The 19,538-nt window shown below is 46.7% G+C and overlaps 2 protein-coding genes and 1 long non-coding RNA gene across 5 annotated transcripts in view; 2 read left to right on the forward strand and 1 right to left on the reverse strand.

Moving 5' to 3' along the window:
* Positions 1-1,544: 1,544 nt before the first annotated feature.
* On the reverse strand, positions 1,545-16,647 carry GLUL (glutamate-ammonia ligase). Of its 2 annotated transcripts, none has more exons than XM_081193317.1 (7): positions 16,446-16,647; positions 10,810-11,000; positions 8,097-8,258; positions 5,634-5,780; positions 4,556-4,683; positions 4,185-4,384; positions 1,545-3,421 (listed from the first exon to the last, which is right to left on the reverse strand). In XM_081193317.1, exons 1-7 carry the CDS (start codon positions 16,580-16,582, stop codon positions 3,103-3,105), a joined length of 1,284 nt encoding a protein of 427 aa, XP_081049443.1. In that variant the 5' UTR covers positions 16,583-16,647; the 3' UTR covers positions 1,545-3,102. The 2 variants fall into 2 exon arrangements, with proteins under 2 accessions (XP_081049443.1, XP_081049444.1); XM_081193318.1 differs by lacking the exon at positions 16,446-16,647 and adding an exon at positions 15,771-15,894.
* On the forward strand, positions 11,007-15,479 carry LOC308586628. Its single transcript, XR_014007978.1, has 2 exons — positions 11,007-11,352; positions 12,213-15,479. It is a non-coding gene; the product is annotated as an uncharacterized lncRNA (long non-coding RNA).
* Positions 16,620-19,538, forward strand: part of RGSL1 (regulator of G protein signaling like 1) — a 50,873-nt gene continuing 47,954 nt past the window's right edge. For both annotated transcript variants that reach the window (XM_081193284.1, XM_081193285.1), the window contains exons 1-2: positions 16,620-16,758; positions 16,940-17,066. The gene's annotated coding sequence lies outside the window, so the exon portion shown is untranslated. The remainder of the gene's footprint in view (positions 16,759-16,939; positions 17,067-19,538) is intronic.

Raw genomic sequence — 19,538 nt, forward strand, 5'->3', positions numbered from 1 at the left:
GCTGTGGCCGTCTTGATTCCAACAAAATGTTTGACAGTCTCCCAAGGAATAATTGTTGAAAAGGTGGTAAAATGTGGGTTGTATGAGACTATTGATAAGTGGATTCACACAACCACACCCAGCCAGTGCTCATTAATGGCTCTGTGTCAACATGGGGGAGATGCATTGAGTCAGGCATCCCCAACCTTCGGCCCTCCAGATGTTTTGGACTACAATTCCCATCATCCCTGAACACTGGTCCTGTTAGCTAGGGATCATGGGAGTTGTAGGCCAAACATCTGGAGGGCCGCAGGCTGGGGACGCCTGCATTGAGTGGAGTGCTACAGGTTGCTATCCCAGGCTCTGTGATGTTCAACCTTTTTATAAATGACAAGAGGGCAATGCTAATTCAAAGAGGCAGGTGACACAAGGGCATAGCTAACACCATGGAAGAGAGAACCAAAATTAAAAATGATTTTGGCAAGTGGGAACACTGGACTGAAACCAAGATGATGAAATTCAACAGCGATAAATGTAAAGATCTGAAGTTAGGTACCATTGGGGTTTTTTTTTGGGGGGGGGGTTAAATCAAGGGCAGAAGTATAGGATGGTGAAGACCTGGTTTAGCAGCAGCACATATGAAGAGGATCTTGGAATCTTAGTTGATCACAAACTGTGCATCAATGAACCAGCAATGAAATGTGCATGCTTTTAACAGCTATCACTGCCTTGGGCTGTATTAACAGAAGCATAGAGCCCAGATCACAAGAAGTAATAGATCCACTCCATTATGTACTTGTCAGGCCACAAGTGAAGTACTGTGTCCAGTTCTGAGCACCACATTTTAAGGAGAACATTAGCCTGATCTGGGCATTCTTAGGCCATCAAATCATATGAGAAAGTGAGGACAAGCACACTTTGGCCTATATTAATCTGTATTATTAAACTATTATTATCCCCATTATTACCATTATATTATTATTATTATTATTATTATTATTATTATTATTATTATTATTATTATTATTATCATCATCATCATCATCATCATCACCACCCACCCTTCACTCTAAGGTCCCTGGTTGGATTACAATAATCTAGAATGCAACATTAAAAACAGTTTAAAATAAATTTAAATCATAAAAGACTAAAGAGGTGCATCTTCGGCACTGGTAAACATTGCATGGGGCCAGACACATCTCTGTGGGGAGTCTCTTTGCTCTTCAAAGTCATGCTGACTAATCATAACCTGATGGATGAGTGTATGTTACTCAGTAGGGAGGAATTTTTTTCTGCATATTGCTCAGTGGATTCTCCTCAATGACAAAAATGTTGATTTTGTTTGGTTAAAGGAAAACTGTAGGCAAACACAAAAAAGAATAATTCTTGGATGCCTAGATCCAGGTTTGGGGCAAGTACTCTGTCTGGTGAGAACTGCTGCTGTTCGCAGGGGCAGCAGCCATGAATGCCCCTGGCAGCTGACGTTTCCCACCCCCAGTATGAATTAAGCCAAGTACACACAGGCAGACATGGAAAAGAGAGGGAGGCAGAAAATTGCAACTGAGTTTGATTTTTTAATTTTTATTACAAAAAACCCCACCCTATTTTCAAGTCCAAATGCAGCGGAAGATGATTGGCACCATCCAAGATACCAACGTACAAAATCCCGGAACGTTTGAACCCACTAGCATTATTACCTCTGAGCGCAACTATTGTTTCATTAGTGGAGTCCTGGCAGAAGCATTTCTGGATGCACCAGGATGTACCTAACAGGAACAGCGGTGGCCTCTGCCAAACTGTACAACTTTAGAAACCCCTAAAAACATGTTATTTAAAAATCTCTAAAAACCTCGCTTCCCACCTGTTCTTCTTCATTGGTGCAGTCATCAAAAGCCAACATGCAAATCCTACTGGAGATTTTAACACACTCCTTGACCCTGCTCCCCCACCCCCACCAAATACTTGTCAAATAACATGGTTCAAGTTGACCAGCCAACTCCTTTTGTCTGAAGCACGGTTGCATCTTGTTGCCACAACTAGCTGCACGCGGCCTTGCTGAGACAACCCCGGTGGCTCCAGTTTAAATTAAAAAATTAATACCTATTTTCACTTATAAACTTGTAAACGGATACCCCTTGCTTATAACAAGCCATCAAAGCTGCTCTTGAAGGTGAAACATGCAGCTCTTTTTTCTCTCTCTCCCCTCCCCATCTTTGCTCCTTACCCCCTTCCTCGATCCAGTACGCAAGTCTTAACCAACAGACACCTGTAGCAAACTCAGCCTTTTTGCAAATGGCTGATTGAGTGGACCTTTTTCGAAAGAAAAGAAACACAAACTTTTTTTTCCTTTTCAGGCATTAAAATATAAAAAATACTACTTCACTCTGTGTTAGAAACAGAAAAGTCAAGACAGCTTCCAAAACAGATCAAACATGTTGCAACAGCTTTTGAATAAGACCTGGTCTTGCGGGGACGACAACTGACCACAGGTTGCAAGAATGCCCAACGCTGCCCCACGGTTGGCATGCCATAATGCCCCTCCATCTCATAATAAAGGGCTATTAAAGCACCCTTCTGCCCATGAGAGAAATTGGGTGCGGACCCAGACTATGTATGGGTTAAGCCACCTTCCTATTTTCCATGGTGGGCTGCGGAACGCCTCAATTTTCAAGCGCCACTGAAGTGAACAAATGGTGCGCCAAAGGCTTCCCTCACTCTGCCTCTCTCCTGTTCCTTTCAGCAGGGCTCACAAAGGGCACATTTGGGCGAGGAGCACAACAAAATGGGCCTCACACCTATTTTTCTTAAGCATCCCCCCCCCCACTGTGCTGTCTGTCCCTGGAAGTGCCCGAAATCCTGTCAAGACATACAGATGGATTAGACAAAAATAGTGGTTAACTGGGGACTGTTTCCTCTAATGCCTACTCTTCCTTTTCCTGGCCTCTCAAACGACAGAATAAACACCGGAAGAGACTAAGACTTCCCTCTTCCACCCAGAAGAAACAAGAGGGTAAATTTGGGGGAGGCACAGACATGGTATTATCTCATGCCCTCAGAATTAACATCTAGAAAGTGCAGAAGGGGGAAGGGAATGGGTGGGTTCCTGTGTGGGACAGAGTTCACTTAGTTCTTGTACTCAAAGGGCTCGTCCCCAGTTTCGTTGAGGAGACAAGTGCGGACGAGAGCTTCGGTCACGGCGTACGGGTCACAGTTGGCAGAGGGTCGGCGGTCTTCAAAATAGCCCATCTTATCTTGGCCCACTTTCCTCGGGATGCGGATACTGGCCCCACGGTTGGCTACCCCAGCAGAGAACTCATTGATGTTGGATGTCTCATGGAAGCCGGTCAGGCGTCTGGCGTTATCCAGCCCCCCTTTGGGGTCGTAGGCACGGATGTGGTACTGGTGGCGCTTGCCCAGCTTCTCAATGGCTTCTTCAATGTGCCTGTGGAAAGGAGAAGAGGCAGGATGTTGAGATCGCTAGAGGGGCCTCCAAATCTCTTTACTTGCAGGACAGCATTAGCACGTCATCGGGAGAGTCAACTTTTGCTCAAGGCCACAGGTCACTATTATTGGAGTTAGGGTCTGTGTGTGTGTGTGTGTGTGTGCAAGCGTGCGTGCGTGCTGCAATTCCTTAGAAGCACAGAAAGCAAATCTAGTATTTGGTGGCTGAAGTCCACCTATTCTAAAAAATCATAAAAAATAAAATAAAATAGCATGGGTGCATTTAAAGGGGAAACTGGATGTTGTGCTCACTGCTGCATTTGGCACCTCTCCAGACCCATAGAACTGCAGCATGCACACAGCCCCATTCTTGACATGTGCTCAGACACCATTTAATTCTTTAATAGATTTTTTTTGAGCCTCCACAAGGATATTTCTCAACAACGGCAGCTCAAGAAAGCCGATAATATCAAAGCAGTAGGCTATTGCAAAACGATGCATTTCCCTCTATTGCCTAGTCATACGCTGTACCAGAAGAGGAAAAATACAGGCACATTAAAATGTACCAATCTCCTTTCTGTTTTGTATATTGTCATGATATATCTGCATGCTTGGGTATTTTAAATTCCTGCAGAATTTGGAAGGCTTTTTTTGGAACAAGTGGCTGCACTATGTTGCTTAAGGTGTACGGCCTGAAGCTGTCAAGATCTGTCTTCCTAATCCTCTCCTAAGAAAAAACTCCCCAGGTCTGAAGACACACTCACTTGAGGCCTCCCTCCTCTCGCATGAGCTTCGTGCTGAAGTTGGTGTGGCACCCAGCTCCGTTCCAGTTCCCAGGGATGGGCTTGGGGTCAAAAGACACAATGACTCCAAAGTCTTCACATATTCTATGAAGGATGAATCGAGCAATCCAGAGGTGGTCTCCCATATCAATTGCTTCACAAGGGCCCACCTGGAACTCCCACTACAGAAGAGAGAAGACAGTTTCAAATCAGGATTGGCACAGAGAAAGGGAGGCGCAAACTGGTCTGCACGATGCTGTTCACAGCCTTCACCTTGTACACTACCACGCCTGCAAAGAACCCCAAGGCAGAGAGACCAACATTCGTTTCGGGATTTTGGCTCCAATATCTACCTGTGCTGGCATCACTTCTGCATTTGTGCCTCCAATATTCACACCGGCATATAGGCAGGCTCGATAATGGGCTTCCACAATGTCTCGGCCGTAGGCCTTGTCTGCTCCAACACCACAGTAGTATGGCCCTGCAGAATGCCAGAAGAAAGAGGAGTCCACGGGTGAGTCAGCATCTCTAACCAACATGCTCAGTACATGACTATACATTTTTGCAAAGGGTGCTCCTGTAATATCATTACAGGAATCATGACAGGCATTCATCTGGCGCATATATTTGGTGGAGCCAAAGCCGGTCACTGTTCTTTTCTTTTGCAAATGTTTCTAAATGCCATCTTTGAATCCTACATCAAATGTAGCCTCAGACTTTTATTTTCATATTACCCGGAGGGATGTGGTTGATGCAACCTTAAGAATTGTGTCTCTACCACTCACATCCAGCCATGCAGTAAGGCAAACTGTGCAATTACTATTTTATGCAAACTGATGGCCTTGCCTTGAAAGGTGGCACATAAACCATGGAATTAATACAGTGGTACCTTGTTTTAAGAACAGTTTAGTTTATGAACCACTTGGATTAAGAACGCTGCAAACCTGGAAGTAGGTGTTTTGGTTTGTGAACTTTGCATTGGAATAAGAACATGTTCTGCTTCCTGTTGAGTGTAAATTGAGTCCCCTGCTGCTATGGGAAAGCACACCTTGGTTTAAGAATGGACTTCCGGAATGGATTAAGTTCGTAAACCAAGGTACCACTGTAATTCTGCACTGCACTGAAAGTGCTCAGCCTAGAGGTGATGTGTCCCTAGCAATGCTGTACACATGCAAGTGTAAGAGGAAAATGCAACGTGGAGCAACTTCAAAGTCCCACTATTAGCATGTGAACAAAGGCCTTACAATTTTATCATCCACACTTTGCAATAGGGAATATCCTTCTGTTCCACCCAGCTCAGCACCAACTGCCACTTAAAACCCCCATCATTTGTGCAGACAAAGCACAAGCTCTATTGCTAAGCTGCGGCAGGTTGCAATTTGCTCTTAGGAACTCAAGACCATCCGTGGTCTTCCTTTCCAGCGTCTTTACCTTGTGGTCCGGGAAAGCCATTGGAAGGCCAGCCAAAGGGGTGTCCATCTGTTCCCAGAAGAGTATATTCTTGCTCCATCCCAAACCAGGGGTTCTGGTTAGACACCATGTCCATAATCCTTTTACAAGTGGACCTTAAATTTGTTTCTGGGAGAAAAACGTGTGTAAGGCAAATTAGTATTACTTGTACCACACCACAAGCTCTGCCTGAAGGAACTTGCAGGTAGTTTTTCTCATGCCTCTCTGCTGCATGGGGGAAATGCTAGCGGATAAGGGTTAATCAAGAGTCTTTACAAAAGAGTTTAAGAATATATACCACCATATCATAGGTAAAAGGTAGGTAAAGGACTCCAGGATGGTTAAGTTCAGTCAAAGGCGACTATAGGGTTGTGGCGCTCATCTTGATTTCAGGCAGAGGGAGCCAGCGTTGTCCACAGACAGCTTTCCAGGTCATGTGGCCAGCATGACTAAACCGCTTCTGGTGAAATGGGACACCATGATGGAAACCAGAGCGCACGGAAATGCTGTTTACCTTCCCACTACAGTGGTACCTATTTACCTCCAAGCACTGGCAAGCTTTCGAACTGCTAGGTTGGCAGAAGCTGGGACCGAGCAATGAGAGCTCACCCCATCATGGGGATTTGAACCACCAACCTACTGATTGGCAAACCCAAGAGGCTCAGTGGGTTAGACCACAGCGCCACCCGCATCCCTCACCATATTGTAAAACATCAGGGCAACATAGATCAGCAAAACATAATAACACCATTCAGAACTGTAGAAAGTGTTGCAATCTATCAGTAAAGGCCAGAGCATCTTGTGGTTCTTTCCAATTAGACCACAGTCTCATCCTGGAAAGTGGATCACTAGGCTCATTTCCCATATCAAGAATGGAAGCTGGGAGAGATTGCCCAATTCCATTCCAAAAGCTTCTAGCTAAACTGGGATCTAGACTTTGCAGCTAAACTATCTTGAACACTGGGATCAAACCCAAACAGTTATGTTTAACGGAGTGCTTGAAATGTCACCTTGGCAACGGTGTTATCACCATGGTAACTACAGTGTCATGGCTCCAAGCTGCAAATGGATTCCGCAGGAAGGCGAGGCAGTGGTTAAACGAGAAGAATGACTGTGTTCAATATGTTGCGAGAAAGAAGCATGGGGGAGCTATGCATGCATCCAGCAGATCAGCTGACGCAGCTGGAAGAATGAATGTCTTGTGGATTGAAAGTGGCATCTGATGTTTACTGGCTTTTCTGCCAACATTACGCCAGCACTGTGAGCTTCCGGAGGCAAATGGCTGAGGTTACTGGACACAGAAGGTTGGTCTAGATCAGCCTTCCCCAACTTGGTGCCCTCTGGATGATGTTTTGGACTGCAACTCTCATCAGACCCACCCAGCACCATCCATAGTCCAAATCCTCATCTGGAGGGCACCAGCTTGGTGACTAGACAGACCCTGAAGGAAATGTTAAATTTCTCTCTTTCAAAAAGGTGTAAGACTACCTGTTGCATTTATATAGGGATGCTAGGGTTAAATATTATCATTATTATTTTATTTATACCCCACCCATCTGACTGGGTTGCCCCAGCCACTTTGGGGCAACCAGAGTGCTTACAGCATAAAACACTTGCAATCAACTCAGATCAAGTTCTCCTCTGACAGTGTATGTACTCTTGTACATAGAAAAGCATGAAAATAAAAGAGGATCAAAATGCTTGCTTGAAGAAGAGGGGGACACTTACACACCACAACCAAATTGCTTATTTTGGACTTTCCGTGAGAAAAGGAAATGAATGACCATGGGACACTTGTAACTTAGAGGAAATATTGTTTATCAGTAAGTGGAGTAAACAGCTGCTTGCATTGACTGATTGTTTTAAATAATTCTATTTTCTTCTAGTATGCGACCAGCAGATGGAAAATCAAAGTCCCTCTTTTGTAATTTTTGCTAATGTTTCTCTGTTTCGGCTTTCTTTATTTTTTTCTTTCTCTCTTCTATTTCTCTTTTCCATTTGCTTCTTTTTCTCATTTTATCTCTCAGGTATCTTATTGTATTGTGGGCAAATCTTAATAAAAATCTTATTGAAAACAAACAAATTGCTTATCCTTAATTTGTACGGTAAATCTTTTGTCACAACCTGAAAGTGCTGCTTAATGTCTCATGGGAAGTAAGTTCCTATGTTCCAGGAATCCTGTCCTCTGTTATACTGCCCTCTAAGCACAGAGGTTTCCCTTATTCATCTTAGCTAGCAGCTGTTGACACCAGATACCAACCTCTGTGAATTTGTTTTGTCCTTTAAAAAAAGAACAAGCGCCGTATCTCCTAGCTCCCATTCTCAGGTTGACGGGGCCTGAACTTCCTAAGTATTACTACGACTCGTTCCTCATTTCTTTGCTGCACTCTTTCTTTTTCCTATCAAGGGCAGAGCGGAAGGGGAAAGGAGCAGAGCTGGACATACCTGCCGGCTTGCGGTTGTACTTCAGGACCTCACAGAGCACCAGCTTGTTGGGGTCTTTGCGGAAGGGGTCCCGGAACATGGCAGATGGCACCAGGTACATGTCGCTGTTGGAGCCCTCAGACTGGTAGGTACTAGAGCCATCAAAATTCCACTCTGGCAGATCTGGAAGCAGAAGCACAGGCTGCCTTAGCGATAAACTCCGGCTACTTCCCAGAAAAAGAATCTATGCTAACTGGCTGTGCTGCCACTGCTATAGCTGAAATGAGGCCTGCTTGTGAGGAATAGGAAAGTTGCATCCAGAATAAATGTGCATTTGGGATTTATCATGTTCTGGAGCAGCTGTTTAGGAAGATGCCTGCAATGTGTACAAAACTTGGCACACAAGGGGATTTTCTGTATCAATGCGGGAAACAGTTTCAGTTGGTTTTCCACCTAACAGGGGAAATACTGAAGATCTGTTACAGGCCCAAGGTGGCGGCAGCTTGAAACCCCCCCCCCCCGCAAAACAGAGAAACTAGAAGTCCACCATGCCATACCTTGCCACTGGTGGGTAGTCCATGTGTCTGTGACCATGTTCCTATGCTACCATTTCATGCCAACAGCTTGTTACAACAATTATCAGAGAATCCAAGCAGAGCACCTGCCATTCAGCACAGAGCTAGGATGCTCCAGAACCCATTATATTAAAAGCGGAAGCCCCACATCCTCAGGTTTATAGAGAAACTTGATTCAAAACGTTGGGCAGCTGTGCTTGCAAATAATGCAGGGCTTCAGATCCTGCCCCAGGCTCCTCTGCTCCCTACACTCTCCCAGATCTTGACCCCACAGCGTTCCTTATGCCAGGAGTTTGGTTTTGCTCTGTTTCAAAGCGTTCCCTCCAGGGCAGGATGTGTGCATGAGAGTGGGCCCAGGTACAAGCACTCAGAGTTGGCGGGAGAGAGAATGAGCAAACAGTATAATCATATTTGAATTGGCATTAAAGTGGTTAATCCAGCCGGCCAGCCGGCTTGATCCCTTTCATATGCTTGAGGTGGCGAAATGATTTAAACCAAGCAGTGCCAGCCGCTCGCTCCTCAGAATAAAAACAAAGCACTCGACTAAATACTTCTAATTGGCCATACATGCTCTGCGGGTTTCATAACCATCTCTGGCCAGCTCCATGGCAACATGTGAAGAAATCCTAATGCTGTTTATTGTGTTGGGGAGGCCGCTTTGTTTGGAGGGGCAAACAAAAGGCCAACTCATTGTGCGCAGTGGAAAATTTTATGGCTCCCCCCCCCTTGCTTCCTGCCACCTTCACAAGATCAGGGATGAATACTGGCACACCAAGGCACTGAGCGAACAAGCAAGCGGCATGATCAGGAAGCCCCCACGAACCCCGGAATGGTAGTTTACAGAGTTACATTTCCCAGCAACCGAAACAAACTACCCTCCCAGGATCCTCTAAAGGTGTAACGCGTTGGGCTTATTTCAGAATCACAGCACAGCCTGCAAGAGAGCAGACCTCATTGAGGATGGGAAGCCCCCTCCAGATGCTGTGGAGAGTCACATCAGCGCCAACCAACTCAGTCCAGTCAGGAATGGGAGGCGCTGCCATCCGACAACATCTGGAGGGTGACAGGCTCCCTGTCCTGGGGGCAGAAGGGGGACAGACAGCTCGGCTGTTTTGAGTCTGGGGAAAAAGCTTAGCACAAAAGTTGCAAGTCTGAGGGGAATCATGTCCTATGATGTCCTATTAGATTCAGTGGTGTGTCCTTCTGAGCAGAAATACATGGGATTACGCTGCACACTGGTGACCAACCCACCCAAGCTTTGAGTAAACAGTGAATCACTGGATAATGGTTCTGATCAATGTGGCGTAAGGCCTAGGCTGAAGTTCAAGTTTATCAATTTTTTGGCTCTAAAAGGAAAAAGATATGACTTGGCCTTCTTTGTGAAATGTAGACAAACCTCTTCCCCACCTTTTCTCCTCCACCAACATTCGGTTCATCTGGCACAAAAAGCAACTGAACTTTGGCAGACAATCCATTTATCCCACTAGACAACTTTGACATTTTCCTGGTGTGCACGTTTACTCAAATGCAAGTCCCACTGTGTTCAGGCCTTACTTCCAGGTAAGTGTGCAAAGAACTGTAGTAAGCATTGTTGGCTGGGGAGCTGGAATGCACTATAAACTCATAAAAACTTATAAAAACACCACCACCATGCTCGTTTTCAGTCTTTTACCCAATGGAAAAATGTTTCAGACCAGGGAAAGAGCCAGGTTCTTCTTCAATGCAGAAAATAAAATAAAATAAAATAAAATAAATAATTTATACCCTGCCCATCTGGCTGGGTTTCCCCAGTCATTCTGGGTGTCTCAACAGAATTATTTAAAACACGATAAAAGACCACACATTAAAAACTTCCCTGAACAGGGCTGCCTAGTCACCAGGCAGTCACTAGCTAGGCTGGCAGCTCTTGCCCAGAAACAGGGTGGCATCGCAGAGCCAGAGCAAGAAGCTGGCATCACAAATAGTCCGGGGGGGGGGGGAAGAGTTGTTGTTTTTATTTTGATTATATATATATTGTGGTTTTTATGTTGACCTTCTCTGTGAACTGCCCTAAGACCTCCGGGTATAGGGCGGTATATAAATTCAATAAACAACAACAACATGCCTTGCAGTCCTTTTTCACAGGTAGGATAGTAGCAGACGCCAACCCGCCCGCTTACCTTCAACGTTCTTGGGCTCTTGCTCCAGGGTCCGGGTTTTACAGCGCAGGAACTCGCCAGTCCCATCAATCCAGATGTACATTGCTTGCACCTTGTCACCCTGAGGCAGCTTCATGTACATCTGCTTTATGGCTTTGCTCAGGTGGGAACTCGCAGAGGTAGCCATGGCTACAGAAGCTGTTTCTGAAGGCCTGTAAAGCAAAGTGGGGTGGGGAGGAGTCCATGAAAGGGAGTCCTGCCAACAAGCAAGGAGGGACACTTTCCTAGTTGCAATCAGTGCTCTCTGGTAACCCAGGCAGAGTATGCCAGTCAAGTTCAGAGTCCAGCTGTGGAGCGCTGCCAGCTATTTACACTGGCTGAAAATCAGGCCATGGAGGGCAAATGGAATCTAAAGACAGCCATGCTTTGAAGTGGCAACTTGCATCACCTTCGCGTGACCTGAAAGCCACACTTTTGCTGGTATATACACACATGACCACACTGCACAATCAACACAGCTGGGTCAATCAAAATAAGTTACTGTATGTCAGGATGTGATACGCAGTTGAGGGTTGAGCAACGATGCTGTTAAAGAACGAGGAGCTGGCAGTATTGCCTGAATTCCAAAATCTAACTTGGGACACTGTTATACAAAAGAAGCACTCAGTCCCAAATAATTCAGCCCTGATTAGCACTTCCAGTATTGCAATGCTAGGTGTTTAGGACTTTCATCATATAAAAACTGGGAGAGAGTGACGCCCACTTTGGAATCCAGGGAGCACAGGGTGTCACATCCAGTGGTGCTTTTCAATTTAATACTGGAATCTGTGTGTCACTGCCATCTTTAATTTGTCTGCTTCTTGCACTTTTCATTTTTAAAATAAGGAATCTAGATTGTTCTACAGTCATATCAGTATCTTGCTGTTCTATCAGTTCTTTGCTAACAATTGAAAACAGCTGTTACTACAAACTCATGCCAAGAAATTGCACAAGCTGCAACCCCCCTCCACAAAAAAACCCTTTAGACCAGGTGAGAAAAGGTATGTTTTAAGAAATGTGTCACTGTCTTTCCAAATTAACTGCCCGAGGTAATGCACAATATAGATCCTCCATAAAAACCAGACCATGAAAACATCGTACAAGGCAAAATCTTCAGCAGCAAAATATTAAATCTCACATCCGCAAAGGATGCCTGAACAGGAAAGTTTTCATCTGTCTCCTAAAGAGAGAAACTAATTTAGTTTCCTAAGCTGGGATGAGTTAGAGGGTAGGAGTTATGAAGGCCTTGGAGGGTGTTCTCATGAACATAGCAGCATCTGACGGTACTTTGAGCCCAGGCTCTGGGTAACGTAAGCCTATTCTCAGCATTCCACCCCATGACCAAGAAGCAAAACCCAGGCTGGGGCAAGCTTCATTCTGAATAGATCAGGGGCAGATCAGCCTGGATAGTTCTGTGAAGATTTAACATGCACCTGTCCCAATGAGATATCATTTCTCCCATATAAGCAAAATGCTACTAATTAATTGGAGGGATAGTTAAGTGCTGTACTTGGGTACAATACAACAATAAGGGTAAAATGTGCTCTCCGGTACTGACGGGGGATGGCCTTGATAGGGATTCTGCAAAGTATTCCACGCACACACATCCATTTAAGGGCCCTTGCAAGCTACAGGCCCTTCCTTTGCACACACCTCCCCAGCCATAATTATAAGCGTTTTACGAGTATGCAATAACCAGCACTTTGAATCATGCCTGGAAAACTACAACAAACCAGTGTAAGTACTATATTTTACTGGCGAAACTATATTAAAAGGCAGTCTCAACGATCTACTTAAGACTTTCCAAATCCATTAGAACCTGTACACAATCTCTCCTACCTTGAGTGAATGGAAACATGCTTGTAAGACATGCGTATTGTGCCCAACAGGAAAGCCAGTGGTGAACATGGCACTGCCCATGTGCCAAACACTTTTGTAATGGCATAATTCAGCATGTGGAGGTCCTTCCACAGGGGCATCGTCAACAACAAAACTCCCAGATTCCAGATGAGCTCGTGATTCCCAGATATACATTTCAAACAACTCAATTCCGTAGCAAGCTAAAAAAAATGAACTCAACTGCACCATCCTGCTGTAAACTGGGTATTGCTATTTATACTATTTTTAGCATCTGAGAGTCTCATCCAGCAATGTGTTGTTCCCATACTTGTAACATGATATACATGAAACCGATACCTATTGTATAAAGGAGATTTCAGGAAGGCCTGGACCAATCTGAAACTTTCTCAAGTTGGGAAGTGTGATTTAAATATGCATGGCATATTTTCCACTGTACTGAATTTACACTGGACAGCACAGATGGCTTCCCAGCACTCTGCAGCACTTGACCACTCTGGCTCAAGATCAGAAGTTCTTCCCAATGGGAGCTTGTATGCTGCTCTTTAATCAAATAGATCTTGAACTTGCAATACTTATCCAGTAACTTGCTGTTTTCTTAAGAGAAACTAGGGCTGCAATCTTATTGTACAATGTACAGTACACACACTTCCCCTGTGAGTCTCACTGAAATAAATGAGGCTTACTTCTGAGTAGACACAGAGGCTCATACTGTAATGGGAACAGACACTTCCAACTACTTTTGCAGTGGATAAAGGTCCCCTTTTGTGAAGGCTGTAGGGTCCTAGCTGATGTTAAACAGGAACTCCACTAATAATTTCTCTAGTTTGGGATGCACAAAAAGTACTTTTCTAGTAGCTACAAAAATTGACATTGAAACACTGGAAACCTAATGTTCCTCCAAACACAGGAATTTGTATTGTCAATTGATGTGCACTGCAGCCTAGTAAGGCTACTAGTGTGTGATAAAAAGCATGGCAAAATAACACAATTAAACAACATTCCAAGGCTTCATTAGACAATTTCATTGAATTGTTATGCATTTCCCCTTTTATCTTCTGCATTCATCCAACTTTCCCTTAATGACGGAACAAAGAGTCCTGTAGCGCCTTGAAGATTAATACATCATGGTATAATCTTTTGGGGACTAGAGTTACTTTATGTTGAAAAGTGTTAGCTATCACTATAATGAATTTCCATTGAAAAACAACTCCCCACTTTATTTTTAGTGTTAAAGCTTTTATGCTTACTCCTTAAAAATGTAGAAGATGAAATATAACAAGAATATATTACACAGATTTAGTCATCAAGAGGCTGGCTGACTGTATAGCTCCACTACCCAGGATGCTATGCAAGCTTTTGAGTTCACACAGAACGCTTTGTTGTGTGGGAAATTCTATGTAGTGGTAGACATGTCTGTATGCTCTTCTACTGATTTCCCCCCAAAAAAACTTATTATGAAGTAGCTCCACATGAAAAAACTGCTACAAAGGAATGCTTCCATTGAGGTCTGGATCATCTACCCACCCTGAGCCATACGCAGTACAAATATATGTCGTGCGATATTGTACATACAAATGGCAAACTTGTCCAGAGACACCCAAAGTGCTTGTTGGGCTACGATTCCCATCAGCCCCAGCCAGGGATGATGGGAGTTACAGTTCAGCAACATCTGAATGGCACCCCACTGGTTTCCCTTGATCAAGTCCAACTGTCCCCTTCTAGGAAAGGCAGTGGCGACACCTTTGCAAAGCTTCCCCATTTCCACTCTCGACTGTTTCCAAGCTGTTTATCTTGAGGTGTCTAACTTCTCTCGGGAGGATTTATTTCCTGTGCTCTCCAACCGAAGGGCCATTTCCCATGTGCCAGGGAGGCAAAGCCAAGTTTGCCGCACTCCAAATACTGATAAGGCGGTGGGAGTCCAAGCCCAGCTCCCCACTGAGTGTACAGTACTGGTGGTTGTCACAGCCACACTTCAAAAACCTCTTGATAGGGAATGAACAAGCTTTTGTAGTTATGTGGCATTTTAGTTGGACCTTACAGACATGTCAGGTCCTATGACCTATGATGGCACCTATGTTTACTTTAGGATTTATTTTCCAAATGGATCTGTAAGGTGAAGTGGTGTGGGCACATGCCTTTGACCCCCACCCTCGGTCCTTCCACTGTGTCCTCCTCTGCTCCAGGCATCGTCTTCAAAGACAAGCCCCCCAGAGACCCTCCAGGTGGGTCCCTTGGAGAGCTTCCAGGGCAGAGGCTTCTTTCCCTGCTAGCTGTGTCTCCCTCTGAGACACCCAGAGGGAAGGGGGTGTTCGCTTCTTCTGTATGTGTGTAAGTGATGAAATGCGATGCCTGCGCACGCCCCACCTGGAGACCCCACCCCAAACACATTGTGCTGAGGAGCATTTCCACAGGCTCCCAGGAGCAACTTACACTCTTGTTTTTACAGATCCTGGAAATTCAAAAAGCAACCAGATTGGAGATTACCATGCCTTTGAAAGGTGGAAAGTAAAAAGGGATTGCGGAAGAAATACAAAATAAAAGAAGCTTCTTTCAAGCTCGCCCTTATTTAGCCATCCTTCTCCCTGCCCCCACTTTACTCAAACACAGGCACGAAAAATTCCTTTTGCTTCCCGATTACAAGGAAGCCCCACAGATCAGGGTTGGAGAAAGAAGAAGAGAGAGAGCCTCCTGCCTCGCCTCCTGCCGGGCACACAGCGCCCATTGTCTCTCCCGAAAGAGGCACAGGCAGAAGCGGATGTCATCAGCTGAGGAGAAATGCAAGCGAAACAAGACCTGCTGAGCTGGAGAAAAGGGAAGGGGCTGGAGAGGCAGATGCGAAAAGCCAAGTGGGCAAATGCTTCCAGACACCCGAGTCCCCCCAGTCCCCCCCTTATCCATGCGCAAAGGACACGCTTAACCTCCCCTCCGCCAGCTCCGCCCTCGACCCGTGTGAACAGCAACGTAGCAGACCCGAAAGCAGCGCGGCTCCCTCTTCCCCGCCCCGAAGAGACGCGCAGCTGGAGGGGAGAGGCGGGCGCCAGCCCGGGGAAAGAGCCTCGGCGTTCCTCGCAGCCCTGCTTTACCTTGGCGGCGGCGGCGGAGGATGCGCGGCGGGCGGCGGAGGAGGCGGCGGCGGGCTGCGCGGCTGGTCAGTGGGGCCGGGGCGCTGCCATGCTCGGCTCTGGAGGAGCAGCGCCGCCGGCCGCCCCCTTTAAGCGCTGCCCGGCGCCAGCCCCGCCTCCCCGATTGGCCCGGCGCGGGCGGGGCGGGATCAGCTGACGCGGAGAGGGGGAGGGGAAGGAGCCCCCCCCGCGCAGCTGCCAGAGGCCGCCAAGCAGCAGCCCCCCCCCCGCCAGCACAACAAGCAAGCCCGCCTAACCAAGCCATTGCCCCGACTGGGACCGGGGGGGGGGTCTCCACTCCCCCTTCCCCGCACGCGGCTGCCTCTACTTTTTGGGCAGCCTTGCAGGCAGGCCGACTCGCGAGGAAGCGGGGGGGGGCGTTGTTTCCTGCGGGAATGAGGGCGCTCATCTTGGAGCCGAAATGCCCGGCGTGGCCAGTGCGGGGGCGGGAGGGCGAGGCCGGACCCCCCCTCAGGAGCCGCCGCGCTTGAGTCGTGCAATGCGAAGCAAGGAGCGTGCAAAAAGGGGGGGAGGGGGCGGTCTGGAAAAGAAGATGGGATGACAAGAGTGAAAGCGGGAGCCGCTTCTCGGCACCAGTTGCTCCGGCTTCCCTCCTGCACCTTTCCGGGGTCTCACCACTTAGCCGTGTTCGCTTGGAAGTCAAGCCCAGTGAGTTCCGGGGGGCTTAATTTTTTGTAGCAAAGGTTGGAGAATTGCAGCCCAGTCTCCCTGTAGCACTTCATGCATCTGTGTAGTCTCGCTGCAAGGGCCATGCAAACGAAAAATGCCCCGATTTTCAGGATGGGGGTGTTCCTTCCAAGAAGCGGGTCCTGGACAGCGAGGACGGGCAGCTGGCGGAGCAGCTTTCTCCGAAATGTTGACCCCTCGGGAACTGCCTTTGCGCAACTTTCTCCGCGCTCGCTGAAACAACATACGAGCTTGCACGCCGGTACATGTAATCTTAGCGTCACAAACAGCTCCAAGAGGCAGGGGAAGGGAGTCGGGTTCCTTTGGGGGGTTTTTCGTGTTTGCATTTTGCTGGGGTGACTGGCGGCTGCGTTGTTTTGTTTGGGTGGGTTGGTCTTTAATGAATTTTAAACAAGGCGTTTGTTTCAACCCACTTTTTGCAGCAGTTAAGAAAATGCAACCCATCAGGTAATAAAGAAAGAAAAAACCCCTTACAGATTCACAGTGGCAACAATCACAACTCCTAAAGCAAAAGCCAAATAAGGTGTTGGACAAAAAGCTGAGTGGTGGGTAGGTGCAGTTTCTTCTTTCTTTCTAAAAAAACCCCTGCTTTAGAAGTGCCAATGAGGGGGCCTAACACGCCTTCCCAGGGAGGGAATTCCAAAGATTTGCGGCCACCACTGAGGCGGTCCTGTCCTCCACCCCAGCTACTTTTTGCATTATTACTGCCGAGGTCCTAGCCCAAGATTGTCATGCCTTTAATCCCAACTCTTACATTTTATATATTATTTAACTGCATTTATTAATCGCATTCCATAAAACATCTCAAAGCAATTTCACGTCTTACATCCCCCCCCCCCTTTGAAAGGCCTAATATTTTAAGTGTACACTCACTTTATACTTTGTGGAGATGGAGGGGCAGAGAGAGAGAGAGCGCTTCTCTCATGAACCTCATATGATGGCTCTGGGCAAGTGGGAATGAGAGATTAAAGACTTCGCTTGACAGCAGAAGGAGCTGTGTAGGAGCTAAGAGGCAAGTAGCCCAGAAAACAGTGTGAATGCGCAGAATTGAAGCTGAGCAGGTTCGATTCAGGAGTAAAACGGGATGAAAGGCAGTCTGCATGAGCTCTCAGTTAAGTGCCTTAATTCCACCAGCGTGCTTTGAGTAAAACTTGATTGTATACCACCCTGTGCTGCTTTTGCACATGATAATGCTAGTGGGGGGGGGGTCAACTGGTAGTGGGTTCAGGTCAGACAAAAGACAAGCACTTCTCTGTTCAGCCTCTCGTTAGCTTACACAATTCACTACAAAATGTAGTGATGGCACCTGCCTTAGGCGGCTTTGTAGAAAGGTTTGCACCAATTCATGGAGACTGTTCGCCATCAAGGCTAGCTCAGGGCACCCTCCATGTGCCCTGGGACTCCCAACTGCCACCAACCCCATCCAGCACAGCCAGTGGTCAGGGATGATGGGAACTGGAGCCTCACAGCGTCTGGGAGGCCCTGGGCTGGCCCTCAAATTGCAGCTGTAGCTTGCTGCTACCATTACTGCCTGTTCTTTGAGGAGCTGGATCGAGTTGATGGAGGAAGGCAAGTCCTAATGCAGACCCAGCTTCCATTCACCTTGAGTCACCTGGGCTCCCCCTGCCTCTTCTTCAACTCTCCAAGCCCTTCCGTCAGATGGTGCTTTGTCTGATGCCATGGTTTGGGATCCCATCAAGTGGTCGGTTATTTCACAGTGTAGACAAACCTCCAATTATTCAGACAAGTTCGTATCTGGTCACTTGAACCTAATTGCTCAGCTAGGGGAGAAACTGGGCTAGGGACAGAGAGAGGGGGGCACACAAATTAATTATTACGATTATCATCTTTAAAACGGCATTGCAAATTAATTAGTCTGTGGTAGAGCATGTACTTTGCCCACAAAAGTTCTCAGATTCATCTCTGAAAAAGAGGGTGAAGATCCTGCACCTTTAATAAAGGGGATTTCTGCAAGCATAGCTAGCCAACTGAAATTCCCTCTTCTAGACAACTGAGAAGGAGGAGCCCTGCCTACCCCACCCCTGTTTTTATTAGATCTCCTTTCCCCAGGTACGTTTGGGAAGGTTTCTTGCCTAAAGCCCAGGAGAGCTGCCTCCAGTCTGGTTGACCTGGACTGAGCATCTCTGGTAGAAAGCAACTCCCTGCGTTCGTCAACTGCCTGTTGCAGAACACGCTCCAGATAACTCGGCGTGGAGATGGTAGACCAAGTTGATGGTGTCCCTAGTCCAACATCTGTTTCTTTGATATTCAGAGTTTCTTAGGTATGTCAGGTGCCTCCAGACAGGTGCTCCTCAGACTTGACTCAGTTGCAATATTAAGGCCCCGTTTAGGAGCACCCATGGAGGAGAGAATTTGGGCTGCTACGGTTTTCCTGACTCCTAGATGACAAGCTCCGCCTGCTAAAAATCCATTTTCTCCATTGCTAATCCAGGATATCAAGTGTTCTCCCAGTATTAACCAGTTTTCCTTGGTACCAATCTTCCCTTTCTCTGTGTTGCAAAGAAAGGAAATTGCAAGAAGGGGTCAGCTTTTGTCCCTTCCTCGATCTCTTGCCTCACACCCCCCCCCCCCGCTCATTGCATGTCAGAACAAAGGTTCTTCGAAGGTGCTTAGGTGTCTTGGAGGCTACCCTTGTTCAGAATTCATACTCCCCCCCCCCCCGCAAGCTATTTTCAAAGGTTGTTTACCAACGAAAGCTACAGCAGGAGGCTGGGTGACTTGAAGCCAGTGTGAGATGAGCCCCCTCCAGCGAGGGATCTTGGAGAACTCCCCTTCGCTCCAAACATGTTTACTTACTAGCAGAGGTTTAAAGACTGTCTAAAGGCAAATCTAAAAAAATGTAGTATAAACACGGACAACTGGGGAACACTTGCCTGCGAGCGCTCCAGTTGGAGAACAGTCTTTAGTAAAGGTGTCGTGGGCTTTGAAGACACTCGAACTCAGGACGAAAGGAAGACATGTGCTAAGAGGAAGGCACGCTTGGCAAACCCTCACAGTGAT

This window comes from Podarcis bocagei (genome assembly GCF_964188305.1).
Source record: "Podarcis bocagei genome assembly, chromosome: 5".
Lineage (NCBI taxonomy): Eukaryota > Metazoa > Chordata > Lepidosauria > Squamata > Lacertidae > Podarcis > Podarcis bocagei.